Below are 18,034 nucleotides of genomic sequence, written 5' to 3' on the forward strand. Positions count from 1 at the left end.
ACCATATCGGTACTTCCAGTTTAAAAGGAAATGTGGAAACAAGGGCAAAGAAGTTCAGATTTCACAGTCTGACCCAGTTCTGGAAACCTCGGAAAAAATTGTCGGGTTCGAGCCCACAGTTAATACATTGTCTCTAAATTGCTGTAGCATCTTCAACGTGTAGAACAGAAAATTAGAAATTTTCTCTAACATAAAGACTCTGTGAATCTTCTAGGTCCGTAGCCAACACTATGACTTGGTTTTAAATGGCAATGAGATAGGAGGTGGTTCTATCCGAATACATGATGCAGAGCTCCAGCGTTACATTCTGGCAACACTGCTAAAGGTGACATCATCTCTTAACCTGCTTTTTTTTTTTGTTTTAACTAGAGTATTTGCTGTTTTAGCTGGTGTTGGTGGTATAGTGGTGAGTATAGCTGCCTTCAAGGATGTTTGTTGTTTTTTTTAATTTTATGAATGAAGGATTCAGTAGTTACAGAATAGTGTTGGCTTGTCTCTCTACTTTTACTGAAGACTTTGAAAAGTAAATGATAATAAAAGCTGTTTATTAGTGCTTACTATGTGCGAGGCAGTAGGTACTTTATCTGCATTGATACGTTTAATCCTCACAATTACTTTTTGAGATATACCCTTATTCTGCCCATTTTAAAGATGAGTGACTGGGTGGCTCTATTGGTTAAGTGTCTGACTCTTGATCTTGGCTCAGGTCATGATCTCACGGTTTCATGAGTTCAAGCCCCATAGCACAGAGCCCACTTGGGATTCTGGGATTCTCTCCCTCCTTCTCTCTCTACCCCTCCTCCACATGCACACATATGCGCATGTGCTCCCTCTCTCTCACAATAAAAAAAATAAACATTAAAAAAATGTTTTTAGGGGGTATCTGGGTGGCTCAGTTAGTCAAGCAACAGACTCTTGATTTCAGCTCAGGTCATGATCTCACAGTTTGTGAGTTCAAGCCTTATATCAGGCTCCACAGCATCAGTGCAAAGCCTGCTTTGGATTCTCTCACCCTCCCTTTCTCTGTCCCTCCTCTGCTCACTTGCTCTCTCTCTCTCTATCTCTCTCTCTCACTCCCCCCAAAATAAATAAATAAACTTTGAAAAAAAAATGTTTTTAGGATAGCCTGGGTGGCTCACTCAGTTGAGTATCTGACTTTGGCTCAGGTCATGATCTCACAGTTCATGGGTTCAAGCCCTGTGTTGGGCTCTGTGCTGACAGCTCAGAGCCTGGAGCCTGCTTCGGATTCTGTGTCTCTCTCTCTCTCTCTGGGAGAGCTCCCCATTAGCTTTAAGGTCATGGTGAGGTCCCTTAACTTTTCTCCTCCCAACTCAAGGCATCCAGCCATCAGTTTCCCAGCTGATTTTCTTCCTTTCATTGTTAAGCTTCTTAAATGAGTCCATGGAGAATTCACTGCTTCTGCTTCTTCCCTCCCACCAGTGGTTCTCAGCCCTGCTGCACATGAGAACAGAATCAACGGCAAAGTGTCAAGAATAAAAAACCAGCCCACTAGTCCACACCAGACCAATTAAATAAAAAGCTCTAAGTGTGAGGCTTTGGCATCTGTTCCTTAAAAGGTCCCCACCTGTTTCTGATGTGTAGCCTGGTGAGAGAACCATTGTCAGATACACTTTCAACATATCTATACACATTGACCCACATGAGTTAACTTGCAGAGCCACCAAACCCAGTGGCCTGTTCTTGGCCACCAAGCTGTCCTACCTCCCAGGTGTGTTTGACACCATTCCCCTCTTACTAATGTTCTCCTCCCTTGGCCCTGTGATAGGACAGTTTCTTGCTCTCACCCTACCTTTCTGGGCTCAAATCTCCATGTCCTGAATTGGTGTTATTCTGTTTACGTTATCAGTATAATCTGTGACTACGGGCCTGGCACAGAGTGCCAGGCATGTCTCTACATGTTTTAATATCTGTGACTTGTCATAGTCTCTTGCTAAACTGTCAACCTCTTAAGGTATTTTTTAACTTAGCTTTATTTTCCCTGTAGCACCTAAGCTTACTGTGCGGCATTCAATGGACCCTCAGTGTGTATTCACATTGAATTATGTTTTGAATTTCAGGAAGATGTGAAATTGCTCTCCCACCTACTCCAGGCTTTAGATTTTGGGGCGCCCCCTCATGGAGGAATTGCCTTAGGTAAACAATCTATCCTTTTACAAGCTAAATTTCATTCCATAACCCTATGTCTCAAATTTGGGCTTAGTTTACAGGCAGGGGCGGAGGAGGAGAGGGGGTAAAAAGGATAGGGTGCAAGCCCAAGAATATTATAAGAATTTAAATCTGTATTTTCATTTCATTCATATATACTTAAAGTGTATTTTACCAGTTAAAGATAAAACTTGACTGATAATTTGCATTAGAAAGATTTTTTTTAATCGAATAGAACTTCAGTCTTAAGTCAATATTTCTCAAATGCCTGGGGTCTCACAGGCACATTCATAGGAATCTGGAAAGCACTGCTCATTCTACTCAGCTTGTGTGAAAGTAGGAATATGCCAGTGCTCTCTGCCATGGTTACTTTGTTTTATCAAGCAAGAAAGAGTGTGAGAAATTCTCAGAAGCTCACCTAGATTGTAGGCCCTCGACAGCAAGGACTTCCATCTGTGTTCTTGCAGTGCCCTGCACAGCATCTAATTTTTGTCAACCTTTAGAAAACCGTTGCTAAGGACTAATTGCTGTGACTTAATTTGAGCATGTCAATATTCATCCTGAGCACTATTCTAGAATGAGAAAAGAACCTCTCAAACAAAAGTTCCCTAAAAAGGCGGGGAACTATGCTTGGCCACAACTTGTTAAAGATTCTTATTTAGGGACACTTGGGTGGCTCAGTCGGTTGAATGTCCAACTTCAGCTCAGGTCATGATCTCACGGTTCATGAGTTCAAACCCCACATCAGGCTCTCTGCCTTCAGTCTGTCAGTGCAGAGCCCACATCAGATCCTCTGCTCCCCCCAACTTCCCTCCCCTGCTTGTGCTCTCTCCAAAATAAAATTAAATTAAAGTAAATAAATTTTTTTTGATTCCTATTTAAAAGTTCTCTATAACAGGGACACCTGGGTGGCTCAGTCAGTTAAGCCTCTGACTTCGGCTCAGGTCATAAGCTCATGGTTCATGAGTTCAAGCCCCGCATTGGGCTCTGTGCTGACAGCTCAGAGCCCGGAGCCTACTTTGGATTCTGAGTCTCCCTCTCCTTCTCTGCCCCTCCCCTTCTCATGCTCTATCTCTCAAAAATAAATAAACATTAAAAAAATTCTAAAAAATAGTTCTCTACAACCTTTGTAGAAAAACTTAGTCATTGGGGCGCCTGGGTGGCTCAGTCGGTTAAGCGGCCGACTTCGGCCCAGGTCATGATCTCGCGGTCCATGAGTTTGAGCCCCGCGTCGGGCTATGTGCTGACAGCTCAGAGCCTGGAGCCTGTTTCAGATTCTGTGTCTCCCTCTCTCTGACCCTCCCCCGTTCATGCTTTGTCTCTCTCTGTCTCAAAAATAAATAAACGTTAAAAAAAAATTTTTTTTTTTAAAAGAAAAACTTAGTCACTTAACCTTAGGTTACATTCTCATCTGCTAACTTTGATATTTTACTTCCAGGTTTGGACAGACTGATATGCCTTGTCACTGGAGCACCAAGCATCAGAGATGTCATAGCCTTCCCCAAATCCTTCCGGGGGCATGACCTCATGAGCAATGCCCCAGATTCTCTCCCTCCTGAGGAACTGAAGCCCTATCATATCCAGGTCTCCTGGCCAGCAGACTCAGAAGCAGAAAAGAGCTCATTGAATCAGCCGTATCATCCAGAAAGCTGAGCTTTTCAGCTTTGTCCTCTTTGCTTCCCCAAGGCTGAAATCAGATGTGGAGTTCTGCCACAGGTCTGATAAGTGGGTCTTTAGGTGGAAGGAACCCAGACAACATTCTTTACCACAGTAAAGAAACAGAAGGTTTCCAATTTTTACTTGATAACATGCATTATTAGGATTTTTTTGTTTGGGACTTCTTTTGTAGTTTCTGACTTGGTGAGGTGTAAAGATGGCCCTTTCTTGGAGAATTGAACAGCTTAGTGTTTCTTAATCATGTTTTTCATACCTGGATAGTTAGTTGTCCACTGAAGACAAAGATAATCAGACCATGTGAAACGTGGGGAAATGCTTGCCCCTTTAGTCCCTTGATGGAGGGGTCAGTTCAACCAGCCTTATCAAGAGAATCCTGTAAATTAAGCTAGATAGTGACATGTTGACTCTCAGCATAATATAGTGAGAAGCAGCATGATACAATGCAAAAAAAAAAAAAAAAATCACTGAAATGGAAATCACAGAATCTTATTGTTTCACCTTGAACAAGTTACAGAAACATCACTTAGCCTCCTTTCCTGCTTGTATGAAATGGGAACACTACTTGCCCTGGCTCCCTCACAAGGCTCTTCTTGCCAGAACCAGAGATGATGTACGTGGAGGTATTGTGAGTGAAAATGCTTTGAAAAACTATGAAGCATTACACAAATGTAAGAAAATGGGACTATTTATCTGTGAACAGATACAGATACATCTATGTATTTTATAGTCTAAGATTAAATAAAACTGATTATCTGTAGCATAAAAAAACAGTAATTTTATTAATCAGTATTCTATTTATGTTTCTATTTTTAAATATAATTATTGGGGTACCCAGCTGGCTCAGTCAGAAGAGCATGCAACTCTTGATCTCATGGTTATAGGTTTGAGCCCCATGTTGGATGTAGAGATTACTTAAAAAAAAAAAAAAATCTTTAAAAATAGTAATTATTTTTAATCCCTGAATAACACTTCTCCTTAATCATAAGTAATTGAAAATATTGACCTTAGGCCAACTTCAAATATATAGAAAAGTAAACACAGAGGCTATTATAATTTTCTTATACATTCTGTGACATAAATAAAAGCTTTTAATTATTTAATAAGTATGAAATGAGAACAAGGCCTTGATTAATGAAAATGTTCTTTTCTCCTTTATCTTCACTTTTGCCTTGACATTCTTTTGATTTATAAGTACCAAGTATTGGGGTGCCTGGGTGACTCAGTCGGTTAAGCATCTGACTTCAGCTCAGATCATGATCTCACGGTTTGTAAGCCCCACATCGAGCTCTGTGCTGACAGCTCAGAGCCTGGAGCCTGCTACAGATTCTGTGTCTCCCTCTCTCTCTGCCCCTCCCTCACTTGGATTCTGTCTCTCTCTCTCTCAGAAATAAGTACAACATTAAAAAAAAAAAAAAAGTTAAGTACCAAGTATCAGTCTTCTATCCCTGCCTATTTTTCTTAGTGCTCTAAAAAACAGTGCAATCCGATGGTTGTTTGGAAAATAAAATCATCTTCACTTCCAGGCCTAATCTGTGATGCCCAGTAGATCAAGAGTGTGAATGTTCTTCACAGCTGCAGAAAGTGATTCACTGTTAGGTGGAGCTTTTCTCTAAAGTTTGTCCTTGAACCCTATCTCCCCATCTGCGAGTGTGCTCTGGAGAGAGAAAATTCTTGTTGGCAGGGCTGTCTTGGTGAGAAAGGGGGTCCAAGTCTGCCTACCCTTTCTCAGTGGAGAGAAGTTCCAGAAATTCCTTTTAAGAGGTGGGAAAGTGCAGTTCACATCCATTTATCCCCCATGAGATAAATGTAACAAACTCACTATTGACTGTGTAAAGCCTAATTCTGACCAAAATGTTGTCTTTCTATCCTGGAAATGAGAGTTACAGAAGACACCTGAAATCCAGAGAGTATTTTCTCGGCTGCAAATACCAAGGGCCCCCTGTCCTCAGAAGTCAAACAATCCTGTATTGTTATCTGAGACCTAGTCATTTTGGACATCACTCAGCTTTTCTTCAGTCTTGCCTTTCAAGAAGAAAACATAATGCTTATTCTGAAATCCAGGGAAATGTCACTCTTTTAGATCTTTATCATTGAGGTGGGGTAAAATTTTAAATTAAGTCTTTTCTCAAAAAACTAAGGAACTACTTAATGATAAGATTGAAAACAACACAAGTAGGATTTTAAAATGCACAATCTGATTGTAAACTGGATGCTGTATTTCAAATCCTACCTCCCCACCTTCGTAGGGAGTTTAGATTTATCCCGTGGTGCCAATTTTAAAAACAAGATACATAAGTGCCAACTACAACATCAATGGTTATTATTGGCTTCAAGAGAGCCTGGTCTTATGAACAATTTCTCCTCATCAGGGACAGGTTTGGCAGATGATGAGTCTGATGGTATTACTTTATGCTCTTGGGCTTTGGTTGAATAAAATAGTGTGTCGAGGGGCGCCTGGGTGGCGCAGTCGGTTAAGCGTCCGACTTCAGCCAGGTCACGATCTCGCGGTCCGGGAGTTCGAGCCCCACGTCGGGCTCTGGGCTGATGGCTCAGAGCCTGGAGCCTGTTTCCGATTCTGTGTCTCCCTCTCTCTCTGACCCTCCCCCGTTCATGCTCTGTCTCTCTCTGTCCCAAAAATAAATAAACGTGGAAAAAAAAATTAAAAAAAAAAAATAGTGTGTCGATACAGCTGCTCTGTCTTGTCCAGTATTCCCTTCCCCGAAGAACCAGAAGTCTGTAACGGCTGATCACATTTCTTGCTACTATTTTTTTAAGTATAAACCATTCCTCAAAATACTGCCTTAAGGATACTTTTTTCTTATTTTGAGGAAAGCAAGTTACTTTGTAACACAAGAAATAACCAGGTACACAGTAAAAATACCTGATGGCACAGCTGTATAACAACTGCATACATAATTGTTGTCATGTGATAGTGCATGTCTGAGTCACTCCTAAGACAGTGAACTTAGTTAGAAAGAGCCTGCATGAGGGGCACCTGGGTGGCTCAGTTGGTTAAGCCTCCAACTTCGGCTCAGGTTATTATCTCACTGTTCGTGAGTTCAAGCCTCACATCAGGCTCTGTGTTGACAGCTGGGAACCTAGAGCCTGCTTCGGATTCTGTGTCTCCCCCCCTACCCCCTTTTCTTTTCCCCCTCCCCCGCCTGTGCTCTGTCTCTCTCTCTCTCTCAAAAATAAACAAACATCAAAAAAAAATTAAAAAAAGAAAGAGCCTGTGTGAGTTGGACAAACCTGAGTTTAATTCCCACTTTACCATTCTCTAGTTATGCAGCCTTACCCAGCCATTTAACCTCTCTAGGCCCCTGCTTCTTAACCTAGAACAGCAGTCCTCAATTTTTTTGGTCTCAGGACCACTTACAATCTTCAAAAGTTATTAAGAACCTCAGAATGCTCTATAGAGCTCTTTCACTATGGTAGCAATTAAGATTTGTTAAATATTTTTTTGCCCATAATCAAAACTTTATTGAAAAACAGACACCAAAATAGATCATTGTATACCTTACAAAATTAAACATAATTCCAGTATTTTGGTAGATTAACTGGAATTACTGAACTAATAAGGCTTTCTGTGACTTAACACAAATTCAAGAGGTTGTGTGGATCATTAGTGTTGCTTTCTTCTAAATGAACACCCCTCTGTGAGTCTGGCCTTTCCTCCTGTGGGCTGGCACGACACTGCTGAACGGCCTCCACAGAGAGCCACAGTCTGAGCATGGCTGAGAACCATGATAATCTTGGAGCAACCTGGACATTTTACATCCATAATATAGGAATTTGGTTTTTGAACTAGCCATTTCGTTTCACGTTTTTTCTTTTCCTCATCCGAGGACGAGTGCAGTAAATCTGTAGCCACAGGCCTGTTGATCCTTTCACAAAACTCAGCAAATTACACACTTCACATACATGCAGTTTATCATCTATCTTACTATAACATTCTAAAGAATAATCTTTTAAATATACAAAAAAAAAAAAATCCCATTCAGATCCCAACAGGACACCTTTCTCTTTTGGGGGAGTAGATGGGTCTTGAAGAGCAGATTGTAAAATTTCTATGGAAAAACAAAGATCCAGGAGTAGCCAAACACTGCTGCCTGTACCTGAGGAAGGACAAGGTGAGGGCATCTTCTCACTAGATGTCAGGAAGGATGGTAAAGCTAGAGTGATGAACAGGTATCGGTAGAAACAGTGAAAGTTCAGAGACTTTTGTATATATGGAAACAATTACTAAGATAGCAAATACTTGGGGACACACACACATTTAAGTCACATGACCTGTCACAGTCATTTATTTTTAATTTTTTTTTAACATTTTTATTTATTTTTGAGACAGAGAGAGACAGAGCATGAATGGGGGAGGGGCAGAGAGAGAAGGAGACACAGAATTGGAAGCAGGCTCCAGGCTCTGAGCCATCAGCCCAGAGCCTGACGCGGGGCTCGAACTCACGGACCGTGAGATCGTGACCTGAGCTGAAGTCGGACGCTCAACCGACTGAGCCACCCAGGCGCCCCCCTGTCACAGTCATTTAAAGATGGAATCGAGAATCCATGGTTTATAATTCCAGTTTGCCTGAGATTATAAGAAAGTCAAGGGCAGAAGCCTCATTGCAAGACCTGTCCTTAATTGTTTTGTATGTAGTAGGGCTGAGTTTGACCATACCAGAGTCTTGGATTTAATGCCTGGAAGAAAGGCAGCAAGTCCAAAGTAAAGCAAGATATGAAAAACTTCCATTACATTTAGAATACATTTCTTTAGGGACCTTTTTCCGTTATCAGAAACATTATTTTTGCCATCAGGTGCCTGTCTTTTCCACCATGCCAACTGATATCTACACTCTAAAAATGAATAGGGCCACATTGTGTTACCATAAAAATTACACGAGCCTGGAAATAGTAAAATAAATTTTTAACAACTTATTCCGTTTTAGTTACACAGAGGCACAGATCCTTTCCTCAAGTGTTGTGTATGAAGGTACCTAGTTGAGTCCTTGATGTATATCCCTGACTATAGTGAGTGCCACATAAAGGTGGTTTTATTATATGTAACATTCCTTTTCCCAGACATTCCAAAGTCATCTTGTAAACATATACTACTAGTCCAGGGTGCCTGGCTGGCTCGGTCGGTTAAGCACCAACCTCACCTCAGGTCATGATCTGTTTGTGGGTTCAAGCCCCATGTCGGGCTCTGTGCTGACAGCTCAGAGCCTGGAGCCTGCTTCGGATTCTGTGTCTCCCTCTCTCTGCCCCTCCCCAGCTCATGCTCTTTCTCCTGTCTCTCAAAAATAAATGTTAGGGGCGCCTGGGTGGCTCAGTTGGTTAAGCATCTGACTGGCTCGGCTCACCATCTCACGGTTCATGAGTTAGAGCCCCACATCTGGCTCTGTGCTGACAGCTTAGAGCCTAGAGCCTGCTTCAGATTCTGTGTCTCCCTCTCTTTCTGCTCCTCCCCCACTCGTGCTCTCTCAAAAATAAGTAAACATTAAAAAAGAAATAACTTTTTTAAAATAAACATTAAAAAAATTAAAAACAAAAACACATACTAGTCCTCAGTTTCATGGTCAGATCAAGAAAGTGAATCTGGTGGGGTGGCTGACTGGTACATGAGAAGAGCATGCGACTCTTAATCTCAGGGTCATGAGTTCAACCCCATGTTGGGTGTAGAGATTACTAAAAATAAACTTTTAAAAAAGCGAATCGGGAGAAAATTTGTCTCAAAGGTCAGCTCTATCTTCAAAATATATCCAGCATCTGATCCTTTAAAAAGGATCCAGCAAATGCTTCCTACCCTTGCGTCCTTACCCTTCAGCAGTCTCAGTAAGGGTCCCATCACTCCTCTGCTCAAAACCCTCCAGTTGTTTCCCATCTTAGAGAAAAGCCAGAGTCCTTACAGTGGCCTCCAAAGCCCTCCATGACTTGCCACCTGCTATCTACTGACCATCTCCTCCTGAGCTCCCTCTGTACCACCCACACTGGTGTCCTTGCTTTTCCTGGTGTTCCCCAGTCATGAGCCCACGTCCAGGACTTTGCCTCAGCTGTCACCTAGCAGTTCTTCTCCAGATAAGTTCACTGTTTAGTTCCTAATACCTCAAGCCTTTGCTTAAATACTTCCTTTTTTGGTGAATATTTCCCAAACAACCATATTTGAATGAGCTCCTGCTGCCCACCAGCATGCTCTGCCCTCCTTTCCCTGCTTTATTTTTCCTCTGTAGTACTATATTATTAACCACATTCCCTGATATACTGTATTTTGTGTATTTTATTTTGTTTGCCCCAGTAGAATATAAGCTCCACGAGGGCAGGGACTTTTTTGTCTGTATTGTTCTTTGTAATACCTATTCCCAGCACTACTTGGCATATAATAGATGTTCAAAAAACCTCTCTTGAGTAAATTAAATGATCGACTAATACAGGCAGGGGAGGGCATGCTGGCAGCTTATGGTAGCTTAACTCTTAGCAAGCATTGACCTTTTAATTTTTTTACATGTTAATTCATTTTCATTAATTTTATTAAAAATTTAATGAAGTATAATTGACAGTGTTACACAACATAGTTATTCAACTTCTTTGTATGTTGTAGTGGGCTCCCCACAGGCGTGGCTACCATCTATCACCTTACAGCGCTATTACAACACCATAGACTAGATTCCTTACGCTGTCCCTTCCATCCCTGACTTATTCATTCCGTAACTGGAAGTCTGCATCCCCCACTCCCTCTCCACTCTGACAACTATTAGTTTGTTCTCTGTATTTATGGGTCTGTTTCTGCTAGCATTAACCTTTCAGACAATGGCTTGGGATGATTAGGTCACTAGAACACAAGTCTAGTCTCAGCTTTATCACCTGTGCAGCACGGTACACTAACGCTTTCCATAGCTTTACACCAGGAATAAGAGAGAAGGAAGCATAGTTTATCACTTCCAAGCTCAGGAGCATGAGGATCCCTTTAAAATACATAAAGGGGCGCCTGGGTGGTTCAGTCAGTTAGGCGGCTGACTTCGGCTCAGGTCATGATCTCACGGTCCGGGAGTTCGAGCCCCGCGTCGGGCTGTGCTGACAGCTCAGAGCCTGGAGCCTGTTTCAGATTCTGTGTCTCCCTCTCTCTGACCCTCCCCCGTTCATGCTCTGTCTCTGTCTCAAAAATAAATAAACGTTACAAAAAATTAAAAAAAAAATTACCGTACAGCTTTTTGAAAGATGAAAAAAGTGTATCTACCTAAAAGCTGCGACATTTGAAGGATAAATAAGCACTAGTTTGGAATCCTGGAACCCAACTTTCTAGCTTGAGAGCATAACTGCATGGGGATCCATTCTTCATGTGCTTGGCAGGATATGCAGTTAGCAAAACATCATGTACTAAACTAGAACTGCTTTCGGGTAGGGTGACGTCAAATAATGGGTTATTTCCATTACACTCAATAACTTACATGGGCTCTTAGTAATGGGTGTAACTTTCAGGGAACCAAATTAAATATAAGCATAAATGTAGGTATGTTATTCAAACTCGAGTTACCAGTAACAGTACAGTACTCTACACAACCCATCCCTCACCTTCCTCAGTGTAGAAGCACTTGACGGGTTATAGGATTATGGGTTCCAAGCATTGGAGGGCACCTTGTAATTTGAGTAGTACTAACTCTCACTCAGTGCCAGAGGCTAAGGTCACATTAGGGTTTTTGCTGTTACAATTTTGTTTAGAGGGGCAGAGGGAGAATCTTAATCAGGATCCACTCAGTACAGAGCCACACAAAGCTGGATACCACGACCTGAGCAAAAATCAAGTCAGAAGCTCAACTGAGACACCCAGGTAGGTGCCCATCTTTTTAAATCAGCCCAGCCCCACTTTTGGAGATCACGGTGTTTGTGTTCCATTAACCTCCACGTCTTTCCCAATCTTTCAAGCTAACTCTCCCCTGACCCTAAGTATATTATGTATTGGGACTTTTCAGACCAGAAGGCAACAAGACTTTTAATATTCCTGCCTGTAGTGGTTTTGGCCCTCCCTTCTAGTCGTCCAAGATAATTATCCTCAGTGTACTCGTTGTCAGTTAAGATATGCTACTATATGTTCTTAGCACTACCACTTACTGTATGGCCTCTGATAACTTGATCCTTTAAGGCCGTTTATCTGCAAAATGGAAACTCCTCACTTACTGCCATCGTAAGGATTAAGTAAAACATCTTTAACGTATAGTAACATTCAAAACTTGCTATTTTTCTCTTCCCTCACTCAGGCTTATTAAATGAGATTGGGCTTCTAATACACTAGAGAGGTCTTTTTTGATTGCGTTAGTCATTTCAGAAGAATTCAACCAGCCAGGAACTCATCTACTTGTAGTCACCCAAGTCCTAGGCTATGATAGAAGAGGCCATTTCACTGTGAGGATCTTTTGGCACCCACTAAATTTCTAAAAGACTGACCTAATCCATCTACTAACACTGACTGCCTGAATGACAAGCTTGGAAATACTGCAACAAACAAGATTTAAATCCCTTTCACGGAGTTTACATTCTCCTAGAGGAAACTAAGAGTATGTAATGCCAAGAAAGGTCACCACTGGTGATAAGAATGAAAAGGGGGAGAGCTGGAGCCAAGTGATGGTTCCTGCTTCAGAGGGTCTCTCAGAGCCTGTTGGGAGACACTGGGGTGGCCACTGGTACCAAAAGCAATAATGAACCATGCATTATCTAACCTTTCCTGTAGAAGGAATTTAAAAGATTGAAGTGATGTCTATGTGACTATAAGAAAGTGCTTAACAGAATTTCCTCACTCTGAGGAACCAAAATTCACCTCCAACAGACCCAAACATTTATTTGGAGTGACCATCTTGTCCAGCTTGATTTGCAACATCCTCCGTGTTTTAGAGAAGAGAATGTCCAAGTTGGGGAAGGGCCAAGGGAAGTAACCTTAGATATGGGGCACCGAGCTGCCCAGGCACCCCTGCAGTATCTTAAAATCCTAAATCCTGTTTAAAGTCCTAAATTGCAAAACAAATGTCCCCACACACTTCAAGTAGTAAATTAATGTGATTTCATCAGATTTTTAGTATCTGGGCTCTTATGTTGCCAGAGGCCAAGCAGTTTCACTAATTTACAGAACAGGCAATCCGTGGTCAATGTGAGATTCTACTTGCAAAGTCAGCACTCCTATTTCTTAACAGCTGTGACCATAATATTTGTCCCATTTTTAAGCTTTCTTTTAATATGTGGTGGGGGGCGATAACCAGGTTACTTCCCTTATACCATCTATCAACACTTGCAGAGACCCACCACCATCGTGCTATAGCAAGCATTTTGGCACAGGATTTCACATTCAGCCCCTTAGAAAATTTCTGTACAATACACAGTTCATCCTTCAGATCATGCCACCATTCTGCATTCTACACCTGAAAAGGGCTGTAGTTTATTTTTCTGCACCTTCAAGCCTGAGGTATCCTATAAAATACATCTCAATGTCAACTGTTTTAAGCTAATGTCACAGGGTCTTAATTACGAAGATATAATTTTCCTTCCTTCATCCCATTAAATTGAAATCAGCACTCTTGATTAGATGGTTTATAAAAATTTATTGATATTGAAAAGCTTGATCTTCTATCCCGTGGGCATCCATCCAGGTGCTGGAAGGACAAAGCAGCAACTTTTAGACACATTTTTATGTTTTAATTCTAATTGTATTCTGAATACACAGAATATCAGATCTTTTATAATCATCAAGTGATCAGTGAGAGAGTTCAAGTTGGAGTGAGATCATCATGTATTCTGGATTAAGACAACAGTACTGAGGTTTTTAAAGTCTTACCTTTCAACTAGCAAGCTGCTCTCATAACTGGATAGCTGCCCTCACAAATGCCCTAAAAGCAATGATGGCAGGTTAATTATGGTGAAAAAAACAAAAACCACCCCACATGATGTTTGCTAGTAACCTCAGAAACAAAAATGGAACGGTTTTATGAGTGATATCATTCGGTTTCATTTGGCAGAATCATTACATCACTGGTTACATGCTAACTTATCACATACACCACAGACCAACTTACCTCTTAATGTTCAGGTTGACAGTCTGCCTGTTTGTATATGTTGGGGGGGGGAAAAAAGCCATTTAAAATTTGTACTGGTTTTCCCCATTTTTAACTTTCTGAAAAGTAACATTTAGGGCAGCAAACCTATTCTACACACAATGGCGGATGTATCACATTGTCCAAGCCCATACAACGTGTAACACGAATGAACCTTAATGTAAGCTGTGGACTTGGGCGATAATGGTCTCATTCTATGTTCATAATCGTAGCCAAAGTCTCACTCTAGTGCTGAATGTTGAGGAAGGTGTGAAGACCAGATGTATGGGATCCTACGTTCAATTTTGTTGTCAATATTGAAACTGCTTTAAAACATGAAGCTTATTAAAAAAAAAAATTACAATTTCCTGGCAAAAACTTTACCTGTGCTCCTCAAAATGTGAAATCGTAAAATTGAAACATTTGGGGTGCCTGGTGGGCTCAGTTAATTAAATGTCCGACTCAGGTCATGAAGTCAGGGAGATGGAGCCCTGCACTGGACTCTGCACAGAGTGGATTCTGTCTCCCTCTCTGCTCCTCCCCTACCCCTCAAAATAAACTAAAAAAAACATTTGTATATAAGCCACTAGTTACCCCAACCCTGGACGTTTCCTGTGGTAGAATAAATGGCTCGTTTTCAAGGGTATGGATAGGGTTGCTGCAGCCAGATACGTCAGATAGGAGCGAAAGACAATGTTGCTCATCACTGTCAAGTCTGCTGAACTATGTTCTCATCACTGTATCGGCTTTAAACCACTTCATATAGACACCCAACTTGAAACGACTATACATACCTTGGCTTAAAACTCCTCATTCCGGGCCTCGTGAGCCACTAACTCTTCACACCTGCAGAAAATTTAGTCAAATTTAGTTAACAGGTAGTAACAACAAGTGGATTTCTCAACTTTTCCAAATACTGTTTCAGCGTTTAAGAAATCTTCACTCTTTTTCAGAGAGATTCCCATCTGTTTTTAATTTCAAAAATCATCACTAACAGTATCTTGCTTGTTAACCAAAAAAGGTTTAGAGAATACATACCTTTATATAAAAAGTTCTTCAAAATCAGCACCTGACCAAAAAAAAAAAAAAAAAAAATTTAAATGCACTTCACAATGGCTGAATCTTCCTTGAAACACCAGAACACACTTAACACATTATAGCACATTTCAGCCACACACGAACTTGAGTTCAGCAACCAAAGAACTGTTTTGTCTTACCCCAAGCAAGCCATCCAGGATAGTGGCCAGTAACCTAGAAAAAAAACAAGACACTTCGTTAAAATGTTAATTATCACCGAATTCTTCTCGGAGTTATTTGTCACAGGGTTCTTCAGTGTTAAATTTGTCTACATGCTCACTTCAGGTCAGACATTTGGTCAACATCATTTCAAAAACCCCATTCACAGCATGCTCAACATGCACCCACAAAGTAGCCACAGTAAACTAGTTAACTTGGTAGTTAAGCATTCTATTTCATCAGCACTCAGTTAAGTTTTGAGCTTACTAAAATGCTTAATACTTACCAAAATAAATCGTTGCTCCAAACATGACTGAGACTCAAGTCCACCTAAGAAATAAAGACGGTTTCACAAGAGGCAAAAGATGAATTTTCTCCCCACAACGTCAAAAATGCCTGAAATCAGGTAGAGCTAATTAAGACCTTCATGTTCAGTCAGTATTTGCTTATCATCATCCAGGCTGCTTTTTACAAATCATGAGTGTCCTAACCAATGGTAACAGAACAAGGGTCTGGCATGTATTTACTGCATTCAGCAATGCATTCAAGCACTTGGTGGTAGGAGTGCTTCCTGTGCATAAGGCAACTCTAAACAGCCATTAGCTGTACTGTGATGTTTGCCCTGTTACCAACATTTAGCTCCATTACAATTCTGCTCACCTCCCCAATTTCCAGCCAACTCCCTTCAGCGCCTACAAAAAAGGAAGGAAGGAAACTAGGTTAATGACATTTTGCTTATGCTATTAACAGCAAACCAATTTTCCTATCAACTTCGATACATCAGATAGATAGCTATCTCTTCATGATCCAATCTGCTGAACTATGCAACCATCATAGTATCTGTTTCAGGTTGTAAGCATTTCATACAGAATACCAGAGTATAGGCATTCAGATGTAAAAAAAGAATTGAAAAGGACTGGGTAAACACGGACTATCTAAAAGGTTCCTCACCTGTTTGCCCATGGGTAGCATGTGCAACTTGAACTTTAGGACCTAGGAAGAAACAGCTTCATGTAAAAGTAGTGTCAATCTCCAAGTTCTCTAAATCACCTTTTGTGTGCCTCAGTTAAGTGTAATGGTGGTAGTAACTCTCGTCATTCTCACAGTCAAGAGTAGCAAATATAATGTCATCATTGTAGCACATTTAGTGGACTTTCAACCTAACTTCCCTTGGTGAGGGAATTTCAGTAACTTACCTTTGCAGCTGTTTTCACCCCTTTGGCACAGAACTAGAAAACAAAGAGCATCCGATTAAACATACTGCGCAGCCAAAGTAACTATCAAGGTTTTAGGTATGGTTAAGCCTCAGAATAGGATTTTTCAGAAATCCCTTCTGTCCACTACTCTTAAACCATCACAGGCTTAACAAAAGACCCCATCTCCAAGGAGATCTGATTCCTTTCCACTGTATTAACCCGTTTCTTACCTGCCCATCAGAAGCCATCAAAAGCCACTTTGCATTCGTGCCCAGCACCATTTCTAGGGAAAAGATTAGGATTCTTAAAAATAATCATTTTGTCCTGGGGCCCCCGGGTGGCTCAGTCCTTGAGCATCCAACTCTTGATTTCTGCTCAGGTCATATCTCACCGTTTACGCTTAGAGCCCTGCGTTGGGCTCTGCGGCTGACAGTGCTAAGTCTGGTTGGCATTTTCTCTCCCTCTCTGCCCCCCGCCCCCCACGCTTGCTCGCTCTTCCCAAACAAACTTTAAAATTAATCATTTGTTCTACAGTCTAAGCATATTTCTTTTCCTATCACCTATACCACAGATCGTTTACACCACCCATAATTTCACGACTACAAAGAGCGCACTTAATAGTTTACAAAAGGAGCAGTGCAAAAAGTTAAAGCTGGAAACCACTGAGGTAAATAATGGTGCACTGCGGCACGCAGCCATTCAGAGAAGCACGTGGACTACCCCAACTGCCTGCTTTCCTGAGCAAAAGGCCGAAGGAGGCCCTGGCCGAGATTAACAAAGGCCCACTCGGGTGACTCGGCACGCGCCGCCATCAGAGCCGTTGGCGTTCATCAACAGTCTCAGATGTCCCTACCAACGCAGGCTTCATCACAGGCAGGGAACGCGAGCCCACGGATTTTTCCGCAATTCTGCCCGAGCGGTAGGATTTAGGCCGCGCCCGCACCCAAAACTTCTATCATCTTCATCTTGGGAACCCTCCAAAGGCCCGCGACCGGCCTACAAATACCAGTTAGTTTAAGATGACTTTAACTACCAAGAGCTGAAGGCCTCGAGCCAACAAGCCATTATGCAAAATGATCATATACATACCAACCACCAATTCCTAGCCTCGAAAGACCGAGATGGGGGCCAGGCGCCAGTATATAAGGACGCTTTTTCATGACGTCATCACGCACCCTCGCCGGCTTCAGCTCCTCCCCGTCTCCTCCCGTCATCTCTTCCTCCTCCTGCAGCCACACCTCCTTCCTCTAAGCCCGCCCCTTGGCCCCGCCCCACCCGCCATTGTGGGCGGTGACACGACAGCCCGCGTGACTCAAGGCTCCCGCCCTCCGACCGACTGAGAAGGAAGAGAGGGGAGGGGGCGCGAGGGACGGAAAGCGCTGGGGGAGGGGAAGGGGGGCGGTGTAAGGGTGAGTGATTTCCTTCCGGCACGTCGCCCGCTCCGGGGGAGGGGGTGGGGGGTTTCACTTCCGGGACGGTGTTCCGGCCCATTCCGGCCCATTTCCACCCCCGGAGGTAGGTGCTGCTCCTTGACTGGGCTCGGGCCCCGCACACCGGTCCCGCTGCCCTGCACCGGGACCGCCTTGTCCGGGCTCCGCCGCAGCCTGCTCCTGGGGCGCTCAGCCACTCCCCTTCACCCCACCCTCAAGGCACCGGAGACCTTCCACCCCCTTGGCCCCGGGCCGGGCTGAG

General features: G+C 42.4%; 2 protein-coding genes and 10 non-coding genes across 13 annotated transcripts in view; 1 reads left to right on the forward strand and 11 right to left on the reverse strand.

The window, feature by feature from the left end:
- DARS2 (aspartyl-tRNA synthetase 2, mitochondrial) overlaps positions 1 to 4,626 on the forward strand; it is a 28,861-nt gene extending 24,235 nt beyond the window's left edge. For both annotated transcript variants that reach the window (XM_043567930.1, XM_043567931.1), the window contains 3 exons: positions 215 to 325; positions 2,079 to 2,154; positions 3,605 to 4,626. In XM_043567930.1, coding sequence (XP_043423865.1) covers positions 215 to 325; positions 2,079 to 2,154; positions 3,605 to 3,819 — 402 coding nt within the window. In that variant the 3' untranslated portion in view covers positions 3,820 to 4,626. The remainder of the gene's footprint in view (positions 1 to 214; positions 326 to 2,078; positions 2,155 to 3,604) is intronic.
- Positions 4,627 to 7,020: 2,394 nt separating this feature from the next.
- Positions 7,021 to 8,197, reverse strand: LOC122475831 (40S ribosomal protein S27-like). The gene has a single exon (XM_043567934.1). The coding sequence runs from the start codon at positions 7,622 to 7,624 to the stop codon at positions 7,466 to 7,468; it is 159 nt and encodes a 52-aa protein (XP_043423869.1). The 5' UTR covers positions 7,625 to 8,197; the 3' UTR covers positions 7,021 to 7,465.
- Positions 8,198 to 13,540: 5,343 nt separating this feature from the next.
- Positions 13,541 to 13,617, reverse strand: LOC122476627. The gene has a single exon (XR_006295551.1). It is a non-coding gene; the product is annotated as a small nucleolar RNA SNORD81 (small nucleolar RNA).
- Positions 13,618 to 13,775: 158 nt separating this feature from the next.
- LOC122476630 lies at positions 13,776 to 13,854 on the reverse strand. The gene has a single exon (XR_006295554.1). It is a non-coding gene; the product is annotated as a small nucleolar RNA SNORD47 (small nucleolar RNA).
- A 721-nt stretch (positions 13,855 to 14,575) lies between these two features.
- LOC122476635 lies at positions 14,576 to 14,656 on the reverse strand. Its single transcript, XR_006295558.1, has one exon. It is a non-coding gene; the product is annotated as a small nucleolar RNA snR60/Z15/Z230/Z193/J17 (small nucleolar RNA).
- A 168-nt stretch (positions 14,657 to 14,824) lies between these two features.
- On the reverse strand, positions 14,825 to 14,909 carry LOC122476628. The gene has a single exon (XR_006295552.1). It is a non-coding gene; the product is annotated as a small nucleolar RNA SNORD79 (small nucleolar RNA).
- A 326-nt stretch (positions 14,910 to 15,235) lies between these two features.
- LOC122476646 lies at positions 15,236 to 15,300 on the reverse strand. Its single transcript, XR_006295569.1, has one exon. It is a non-coding gene; the product is annotated as a small nucleolar RNA SNORD78 (small nucleolar RNA).
- Positions 15,301 to 15,546: 246 nt separating this feature from the next.
- On the reverse strand, positions 15,547 to 15,607 carry LOC122476634. Its single transcript, XR_006295557.1, has one exon. It is a non-coding gene; the product is annotated as a small nucleolar RNA SNORD44 (small nucleolar RNA).
- Positions 15,608 to 15,919: 312 nt separating this feature from the next.
- LOC122476645 lies at positions 15,920 to 15,986 on the reverse strand. The gene has a single exon (XR_006295568.1). It is a non-coding gene; the product is annotated as a small nucleolar RNA SNORD77 (small nucleolar RNA).
- A 218-nt stretch (positions 15,987 to 16,204) lies between these two features.
- Positions 16,205 to 16,287, reverse strand: LOC122476626. Its single transcript, XR_006295550.1, has one exon. It is a non-coding gene; the product is annotated as a small nucleolar RNA SNORD24 (small nucleolar RNA).
- Positions 16,288 to 16,447: 160 nt separating this feature from the next.
- Positions 16,448 to 16,509, reverse strand: LOC122476647. The gene has a single exon (XR_006295570.1). It is a non-coding gene; the product is annotated as a small nucleolar RNA SNORD75 (small nucleolar RNA).
- A 635-nt stretch (positions 16,510 to 17,144) lies between these two features.
- LOC122476632 lies at positions 17,145 to 17,224 on the reverse strand. Its single transcript, XR_006295556.1, has one exon. It is a non-coding gene; the product is annotated as a small nucleolar RNA SNORD74 (small nucleolar RNA).
- Between the last annotated feature and the right edge of the window lie 810 nt (positions 17,225 to 18,034).

The sequence above is a fragment of the Prionailurus bengalensis genome, chromosome E4, assembly GCF_016509475.1.
Source record: "Prionailurus bengalensis isolate Pbe53 chromosome E4, Fcat_Pben_1.1_paternal_pri, whole genome shotgun sequence".
NCBI classification, from domain to species: Eukaryota; Metazoa; Chordata; class Mammalia; order Carnivora; family Felidae; genus Prionailurus; species Prionailurus bengalensis.

Coding starts and splice junctions, on each gene's coding strand:
- LOC122475831 (XM_043567934.1), bottom strand. CDS start 7,624: ATGGATGTAAAATGTCCAGGTTGCTCCAAGATTATCATGGTTCTCAGC.